The sequence below is a fragment of the Dreissena polymorpha genome, chromosome 9 (assembly GCF_020536995.1).
Source record: "Dreissena polymorpha isolate Duluth1 chromosome 9, UMN_Dpol_1.0, whole genome shotgun sequence".
NCBI lineage: Eukaryota > Metazoa > Mollusca > Bivalvia > Myida > Dreissenidae > Dreissena > Dreissena polymorpha.
This window is the reverse complement of record NC_068363.1, coordinates 41,059,100-41,069,267: the sequence shown is the minus strand read 5'-3', so window position 1 is coordinate 41,069,267 and position 10,168 is coordinate 41,059,100. Positions and strand designations below refer to the sequence as shown.

Sequence of the window (10,168 nt, the reverse complement as noted above, 5' to 3'; positions counted from 1 at the left end):
ATTGGATACCTCTATCGAGAGATAATCAGTATAAGGAGTAAGAAACAAATTACATGAATTCATGAGTTTGACTCCGAAAAATGGAACTATTGTTATTGTGCTCATTCATCTTCTTTACCTTTGGTTTGTACAGTTTACACTTAAAACAATGTTTGCTAATTGGTGGTTTGATTGCAAAAAAATCACTCAAGTATATTAACTAGACCGTGTTGTCAATTGCAAAGCTTTGAAACACATAAACAGATTAATTATATTTACTTTTGTTGACAACTACTGTAAAAAATAATATGTATTAAAATGCTTGGTACTGTTAATAGTGTTACAACTTGTATAATTTTGTATATCTGCATAGTCAATGTTGTATATATTATACAATGTTCTAAATCTTAACTGGTTTACTTACACATTAAAACGATATTCCAAAACATTGAATTGTTTATAATGTCTAAATAGTTTAACTTCTTGTACATTATTTAAGAGTATTGATTTACGAATATAATTATTTCTGTTTTGGTTAGGTTTTTGTTTACTATACCATGTGTTTGTTACTAATACGATTCTTACTATGACTGTCGCACATTGAATCAAAGTTCATTTGCAGTGATTTAAAACTAAATACTTTAATGTTCTTAATCATTTGAATAGCTTGCTTTGAATATGTCGTTGAAAGTTCATCTTGACAATGTGCTGCATTTCAGTGGGTGGCATCCGCTCAGAGTATGGCATGTATAGTGTGCGTTGTCATGACGACAGTGATCCTGCCAGAGACACATACTGCCCGAAAGATATGAAATGTTGTGACAATGGTGGCTGCTGTCGTAATGGTTACACTTGTTGTACGAATACGTGTTGCTATGGCCAAAACTGCTGGTAAGTCTTTGTATAAGATATTGTACAACAACGATGTTAATTTTGTTTAAACATACCACATCATTGTCGATGTGTATTGTTGTGCTGTGTGTATTCAACTGAGTTGAACTCATCATCGAATGTAGTTAATAAAGGATAAAAAGCTATCAGTATGGTTTTCCTTCTCCTGATGACGAATCTACCATTACAAATGTTGTAAACAGTTCACTTTAGCAGTATTGTTATTAGGAAATCTTTAACACGTTCTAATAATCCCTGCCCAAAGTAACACGCACACTACAACAAATTAATTGCGAGGATACACTAACACACCGCTGTTTTATAGTTCAGACCTCTCCAATTCGTTGAATGCTGATTCTCATGACCTCACTGATGAATTGAATGCAGGAGTAATTGCTGGAATAGTAATAGGGTCACTGGCAGAGTTAGGCCTCATGGCCGCCATGGTTATTATAGCAGCGAAGCATAAGATGAAGAAAACAAAAGTCGGTTGTAAGTGCTGAATTTCTTTTACATATTATTGTTAAAATGTTTATAATTAGCAAACATAGCTAAGAATTCGTGCAATACTATTATTTGATGAACACTAATGTGCCTATTGAGTTTTGCTTAAGCTCAATAAAATAGTTAAATGCTGATATGGAAATGGCTTCTTTTTTATCAAAATTACATTGTGAAAACAGTTCGGGATATGAGTATCATTATCAAAGCATAAGGAAGAATATGTTAACAGGAGCGCATACATACTTTTTAATTACACACATGTATTTCTTTTGCAGGCGTAAACAATTTAGAACCACATTTGCCCATAACCGATGCAACTGCTGCGAATGGAAATAATTCAATTAGATCGTAAAGCAAAATTGCTACTGGAGAAAAAACAATCATATCCGTCCTGAGAGGAGTGTTCTGTTCATCGTACTTCACATAGACACACTCACGGTTTTGTTTTAATTAAAAACAGTTTACTTTACGTAATAAAACATTTAAACATACAAATGACAGACGTATTTTCTATCTATAAAATGTTTCACATGGTGGGTTTATTGAGCTTAAAATAAAATTATTTAAAAAGAGAACATGATGTCATCTTTATACTGCGTAACATGACGTCTTGTCTTGATGCACACAATGAACATATTTCTTTAGTTTCTGCATCGTTCTGGCTTTATGATATAAAATTGTAATGACTTTTATGACATGCTTTACTATGTTTCCCATGTAATACAAACATAACATATTTTTTTTATATTACACATGTGTAATACAACATTTTAAAGCGTTTTCATTGGCTTAGTTTTCCTCCATTTACCAATCGCATTTTGTTATTTTGCTGAAATGACGTTGCAACGTCAAAATGACCTCACGAAATGTAATCAACATTTGGGATTTATAATTATGTCACGATTTCGTTTACATAAAGGATTTCTAAACAACGCACGTTGTTTGACGTTGTTTTATTGGTATTGCAAGTACAATTTGTGAAGTATTGTAGAGTATATTTGTTGGATTTGGTGGAATATCGCTTTAATTCACGAGTGATTATATAAAATGATAATTTTAAGAGTGGCGCAACACATTTTCTTTTAATTTTATTTTTAAAGATGATTTTTTTGTATTTTTACCATTACGGACAATATAATTCAACTTTAGGCGCCACGACATGTTATTACGAGTATATTAAAGGGAAGCGTATCCGAATCTTTTTTATAAACATTCAATGCAGAGTAATCGCCCTGTGTAACATTGGGGGTTCACCATTGGGAAACCAAAGATATCTTAAAATAGTTCCGGTTCAAAACAGTGAAATGTCAGTTTTAATTTACTGATATTTCTCTATATACAATCGAAAAGCATTAAATAAAGAGGATTATTTTCAGCCTCACTGTTAAAATTAATTGCAATTACCAACGACCTGTTATTTTAGTGCATTTCTCTCATGATACATCTCATACATCATCAGCTATTGTTGCAGAAAAGCAATAAAACAAACAACAAACGCAACACAATCAACAAACATTTCATTACAAAGATTGCTATATTATAGACATGTAAACAGTATGAACATTTTTAAAGTTCAAGTTGAGCTATTGTCATCTGAATCGTCAATCATATTGAGCCTGTTGTCTGAGATTATTCATGCTTGCTGCCAACGTGTCTATTATCGCACCAGGACTGGCATCACCTATAGTAACTGTATCAACAAACACATGGCACATGAATTAAACATCGATATCATTCAACGTTCGATAACATTCGATCCGATATGATTCAAAGATGAAGGCGTTCTTATCACGTTTGTTCTACGTATATACATTTGAGTATTACAAATATTTCGAAGGATACTTTTTTTACAAACAGTCTATATTTGCCAGCACGAAAACAGATTAATAAATGTGTTTAAAAAGGAATAAAAAAGGGACTTAACTCATTGTTTAGGTAAACCCTGGCGAAGACTTAATTATTTTTTCTTTTTAATTGTGGAAATTGATATGCAACATTTAACATATTAGATGAATGCGTTATTGTGATTTTAAGGTTTCATATTGAATCATCATACCATAGGCTAGAACAGCAATGCGATAGGATGGATTGATTCCTCAAAAAAGATTTATATGTCGATTTAAAAAGAACTTAAATAAACAAGGATACGATCTTTTGAAACTACCTTTCGTACGTCAACTATGGGTCAAGGTGAAGGTCAAGGATACGGAAAAGGTCGCGGAGGACTGTGTCCCGGCTTACTGTGGGGGATACTCTGGTTTCTCATCCTCATATTCCTCGGCTGGCCAATCGCCTTCTTTGTCGCCTGGTGGTACATCTTCCTGCAGCCTTTCTCCGCCTGTATTGGCCCCCTGAAGGGAGTTTGCGAAGCACTGCTAAAGGTCGTCCAACTTCCGCTCACTTGCGCGGAAAACATGGTTGCCATGAAGCCGCTCTGTGGATAATTCGTGTATATACTAAAATATTAATCCGAGATAATCTGTGAATATATGGTGCATAAACTTGTATGTTTATTTTGAGTACTACGTACGAAATATTAATAGAATAATTAAAATTATATTATATCAACGGTAATCGAATAATAATAATGTTTATGCCAGTGTGGCGGTTTTCCTATCCCGTTATTTCAAAATTTAATCATGAGTTAAATAAATTGATTGTTCGTTTCTTTGGAACGTAAATAAATTTTATCATCATCGGAAAATTTTCACACTGACCATATTTAGCAAAAATATAGACTTCTTGTGCAGGCCTTAGCTTTTGTAATGAAGTTTATCCAAGTAATACAAGGCAGTTGCCATGATAAGTTTGACTGATAAGCAACACGCTGCACAACTGGGGCCTGTGGTTTAACTAACATTGATCAATAAGTGTAACGCACTGTTAAGGGTATGGCACGATGCGTTAATTTGAGAAAACGCCTAACGGAATGGCATAAACACGAATTTTAGAAATATACGATGCAAAACCACAGGGCTGTCCAGTTCGCGCAGTGATTGGTAAACGCTCTTCTCACATAGGCGACATAGGATTCGATTCCCATTTCCGTCGTTTGCGAGTTTATTTGGGGTCGCCATACCGGGCAGGTGGGTTTAACTCCGAGTACAGCTGTCTCCACCTCATAGCACAAGACAACACCGGTATAGTGATTGCCTGTCAGTAAAAAAGAACAAACAGATGTATATTGCAGCTAAAATTCATGATTTGAAAGTTTCATAGGTCTAGAAAGTGAATTAAATAAACTGCTGGTTCGATTTTCTGGGTATCACATTATGCAACATAAGGGTTGCAAGCTACGGGAAGAAACGTATACGATTCAAATTAAAATGTGATACAAATGTTCAATCCTTTGTTTAAAATATTATGAATCATCTATTCAACAATAGATAACTCCATGTTATAATGATCTTAAATCCGAGCATGATTCTTTGAATGTTATGTTAAATTTAGTAGTGTTATGGCAATATGGAATAAGATAAAGGTTTAAGCACATATACATTAAGAAAAAACATGATACGTTTAAAATACTACACATGTCTTCATAATTCTGTATTCCACAAAATTCCGCTACATGTAAACCAAATATCAAGTAATGCACATTTCATCATTATAAAGGGTAGAATTAACCATAAAAGATGAAATCAATTTTCCAATACATCCAGAAACACATATTGCCTTTTTTTAATTGGTGTTCTGTGGACCATTTACCGATACATAGACACTCGGATTGAGTTCAACAGAGCTATCGATTGAAATAAATAAAACAATTGATCAAGGTAAGTACACGTATATAATTAATATAATCCAGTTTAACATGTTAATTAATGTTGAACTTCATTTTTCCATAATAGTTTTTTTTCGTTCGGCCCGGTTACATGTCCATAAGAAAACACGGTTCGACCCAGAGTTAATTTTCATCCAAAACCTGTAATTTTGTCAAACGAAAATAACAAGTTTAATGTAGAAAGTCGAATATTCCGTTTTGCTTACTAAACTTGAATTAAAAATAAACCACTATTTTGACGTCATATGTATTTCGTTTTAGAGTCGGTTCAAACGATAAACTTATGATTTAATAGATAAATGAAACATGAGAATGATGGTCTGGGACCGACAATATAAAGGTTCTACATAAATAAGTGTAAAAGAATAAGTCAATATTGTGTAGTTACATTTTGTATATTGTTATTGCTTTTTGAAAGTTTATGAATTTTTGCTTGACGACGTACAGTAAAATAATATTTGGTGGACAAAGGCTTTGACTGCAAACAAACCAAAGTGAAGCAAAGTGTCACGGTACCGAACTTAAGCGGGATTGGTAATTAGGGTGTCGCCGAGTGGTGAAATATGTGCAGCCAGTCCATGACTCGAACCCGGAACCTCCCGCTTACAAGGCTGTACCGAGTGAGCAAACCGGGCCGCCTACACAGCTAATCACCAATCCCGCTTAAGTTCGGTACTGTGGCAAAAGCAACACATTGAATAACACCAAAATCTACACGTCAAATTTACACATACATATACAAAATTTTATTTAAACAATAAGCGCATTATCAGGATAATAGGGGGGGGGGGTCTTATTAAACTTCTCAAGCCTTTCTTTTAAGGCAAGTGGACACTCGCATGTTTAATACAGGACAAAACGTCCGACGTATCATTAAACATGATGATTGAAGCTGGGTCAAGAAAAAATCATTCGCGCTCACGTCGGATATGCTGCGCTTTCGTAGCAACGCATTGATAAGGCGGTTGGAGCGCCGTGTCATCGCATGGAACATCAGGTTGCGGCTATAATTTTGAGCATGTTAATATACATCGGCGCAGTTCTGCGCAGTTCAGGACGGCGCGCTTTTGATAGCTTTGGGATCGCCTTAGCAACGTTATGTGGTCTTCTTGAACGCCGTGAATGCAGCGTCGCCGCGCTGTGTTAATGCTGTACAAACGCTGTAGTTGTGGGCGGCGTTTGCACTTAGACTGTACAGCTACAACACTTCACGAGCATGCAATGATACCGTGGTTTGCCCAATGTTATCGTGTTGTGCATGCGATGTAGCAACTTCTTGCGCAGTGTAACGCGGTAGGGTCGCTATAATGACGATGTCAGAACGCGATCAAGATGCATAGCTCAGCAGATTAAGTCTATATAGCGAGAAATCGTTCAGTTTGTGATGCACCAAATTTGGCACATATACTCTTCAGTAACCATAGATTTGATAAAGCACGTTAGCCAATACAAAATTTAAAAATGGCGTCCGTTTTTAAGATGGCCGCCGTCAGGCTTGAAAAATGAAAAAAAAAGAAACAAATTCTCTGAAAGGTTTTACTGCTGTGAATATTACATGATTTGGATTTCGTACACAACAATTTGACTAGTTTGAATTTAAATTCAGACATTGTTTAAGTTTAATATAGAACACACAAATCCAACATGGCTTCAAAAATGGCCGCCAAGATGGCTGCAAAAACCTATTTATGATCATAGCTATGTAACTATCCACTCAAATTTGATAAATTTGGTGTCTATACCCAGGTTTCAGGAGGAAAAAACACATTTATTTCTTCAGACAAAGTGTAAGTTAATAATATCACAGAGAAATCCAACATAGTGTCCAAAATGGCTGCCAAGATGGCCGCCAAAACATATTAATGATCATAACTATGTTACTTTACACTCAATTTTAGATCTAGATTTTGGTGTCTATAGATAGATTTCAGGGGGCAATAAACACATTAACGTCATCAGACAATTTTTTAAGTTTATCATAAATCACATGAATCAAAAATGGCCGCGATGATGGCCGTCAAAACCTATTTATGATCATAAAATATGACTTTGTAACTGTCCATTCAAATTTGATTAATTTGGTGTCTATACCCAGGTTTCAGGGAGAAAAGAACACATACATATCACATTTATATCATCAGACAAAATGTAAGCTAATTATGTTACACAAACATCCAACACGGCGACCAAAATGGCCCTTAACACAATACGAAGAACCAAAAGTCCATAACTTGTTACTCAAAAGTAATGGTTGTTATTTAAAACGCCATAGTTTAGGAGACAAGGAACACTTTAATCGAGTTGAGGTTATCATTAAGCAGTTGAATAATCATAAACTTCAATTTATGACATTTGGAAGAGAGAATGAACTAGCACATGACTTCAAAATAGGATCAGGTTTTACTAACTTCTGTAGACTTCATTTTTTTTACCGTTGCTGAAAATCATTCAATATTAATTACAGCCTGAATAAGCATGAGTTCTTCCAAAAGGTTAATATAATAATCTTTTTGTTCCTTTGACTATTTATTTACACCAAAGCAGAAGAAGATGGTCTTATTGTCCCTTTCAGAGTAATGCAGGATCTAGATGAGCAAATCTGTATCCTCGTCCACCAACTGTGTTGTGCTACGACTGGATCGTTATACTGTTTCTTTAAAAATTTAAACGTCTGCATCCACTGACGACAGAACAACATACCATCCCATTTAAGGCAGAGTTGTGCTGATCAGAGCAATCATGCCGGCCTTGTTCCTGTCACGAGACAAAAAGTCTTCCTTTTTAACATGAGCATTCTGTTTCTTTGTTTTAACTTACAATATGAATCACGTTCGTTTCATCGTTTCGGTGCGTGTTGTCTTTGTTATAATGACCGTCTTCGTAGCCATCGAACCCCACTGTCGCTTGTCCGTAATGCATTTTCTATGAATCTACATAAGACTCGGCTATTGCGTTATATCAGTCGCCCTTCTCCATAGTCAAGGATGCCGCCATCATGCTTCTGTTTCATGAATACAGTTCATCTTAGCCTCACATGATGTGTCTATAGCATACTCTCAAATTGCCTGAACGATCTGAGGCTTATCTGCTGTACACAGTATGTTCTTGGTTTAAAAGAAGGCAGCAGGATGGGAGCTCAGTTCAAAAGACAATACGACTGCAAGGGAGTGATCTCCAGATTTTGACACCACCAGGAAACGCTGGAACAGAAGAGCAGGATAAAAAGCACGGTCAGAAGCGATATTAACAGCCAAACTATTCCCAAGAGCTTTGGCTCTGTATTTTCTCGTGAATTTATAAGCAAAGACCGACGTTCCTATGATATCTCTTATGATCGTTTTCCCAACCGCCTCAACTGCATGAACATTCACATCTGACCACGCCACTATCTTATTTACCATATTTCTCAGAGTAGGGTTAGCTGTGTATGGAGAGCAGGTTGTAATCTGTGTCTGTATTTTCTATAGATCAAAAGAATCCCCATTGATGCACGCCTCAGTTGAATCTGTGTGTTGTGGAATTGAAGTATATGTCAGATCTGTGAAATCCTGCATCCCACTGTTGTGCTCGGATGATGCAGATAGGGTCCAAGGGGTTTGCATTTCCTCGGCCATTTCACTGCCGCGAGTTAGACAACATGTGCTCTATAAACACATCATCAATGTGTGCTCAATGACAAGATCACGTCCTAGCCCAGCATAGCACTGATGGCTCCTACGAACAACGTGAGCACCAATACAGAACTTTCCATAAACGTCTGGGCGCGTTTCCTCTAGGTCGCTTATTTGCAACAAAGATGGATAGCAAATCGGACACTGCCTGCTAATGCATCAGCCAACACCCAGTACGATATGCTTTAATCAACACCCTTGAATTGTTAATCATAAGCTGATAATTCAGCCATAATATGCTTGTCTTTAAGGTCTGGGCAAGTTCATGTTTCTTCTCTGTAGCCCTCTCGGGTTTGATATAAATCGCATAACATATCATCTGCTAGCGTTATTTTTCCCCTAAGAAGGGAAGAGTACAAATCCTTTGCACGATCCAGCAGTATCTGAATGTCAGGATCTTCCGGGACATTTCGACTGTAAGCTGGCTGTGTATGCACAGCTGGACAGTTTTTCGTGTCACAATGTGCACAATTTTGCGCATTTTCTCTATATACTGCCTCAAGCATGTTTTTGAGAGCGGTTTCTGCCATGGGGGATCCTTTGCCCCCCCCCCTCCCCCGCAAGTTCATACGTTTATGAAACATCCCAAATTCTAATCAACACTTTAAACTTCTTTGTGGCGCATCAGTGATTATTTCGGCAGCCTTCCAATACAAGGGTTGGTCAAACGTTACAATGGTGTGAAGGTTGTGGCAAGGTTGCAAACTAAGGCTTATGTTGACAGAATGCAAGCTTTGTCCCAATTGTACATATTAATCATAGGCAAGCAATTGAATTACAATTGGGAACTGTATTTTCTGGTGCAAGATACGCATCATTCCCTGCAAATTCAGTATTACCTGAAGCTGAAAAATATCGATCCTCTTGTCAAAGTCCAAAAATCACGACAGGTCTAAACTATGGCGTTTCACATAACAAGCATCACGTCAAAAGTAATGGACTTGTGGTCCTTCTTATTATGTCGCTTGACGCCATGTGAGATTTCTGTGTAACATTATACACTGAAACTATGTCTGACAATCGTAATGTGTTCTTTGCCCCTCGAAACCTCGGTATAGACACTCAAATCTACAATTGTTAGTGGAAAGTTATAAAGTTATGATCATTTATAGATTTTGGTGGCCATCTTGGAGGCCATTTCGGACGCCATGTTGGATTTGTGTGTAATATAATAAACTTAAACTTTGACTGATGATCTTAATGATATATTGGCCCCTTGAAACATATGTTTAGCCACCAAAATAATCAAATTTGAGTGGATATTTACATAGTTATGATCATTAATAGGGTTTGGCGGCAATCTTGGCGGCTATTATAGACGCCATGTTGGGTTTGTGTG

At 36.5% G+C, this 10,168-nt stretch overlaps 1 protein-coding gene across 1 annotated transcript; it reads left to right on the top strand.

The window, feature by feature from the left end:
- Positions 1-2,090, top strand: LOC127843907 (uncharacterized). Its single transcript, XM_052373798.1, has 4 exons — positions 1-123; positions 699-870; positions 1,196-1,362; positions 1,650-2,090. The coding sequence occupies exons 1-4, from the start codon at positions 81-83 to the stop codon at positions 1,724-1,726; spliced, it is 459 nt and encodes a 152-aa protein (XP_052229758.1). The 5' UTR covers positions 1-80; the 3' UTR covers positions 1,727-2,090.
- The last annotated feature ends 8,078 nt before the right edge of the window (positions 2,091-10,168 follow it).

Excerpts from the sequence above, each read along its gene's own strand:
- LOC127843907 (XM_052373798.1), top strand. The coding sequence starts at position 81 with ATGGAACTATTGTTATTGTGCTCATTCATCTTCTTTACCTTTG. Across the intron at positions 871-1,195 it reads TGCTATGGCCAAAACTGCTG|TTCAGACCTCTCCAATTCGT; the intron begins GTAAGTCTTTGT and ends GCTGTTTTATAG. Across the intron at positions 1,363-1,649 it reads GAAGAAAACAAAAGTCGGTT|GCGTAAACAATTTAGAACCA; the intron begins GTAAGTGCTGAA and ends TTTCTTTTGCAG.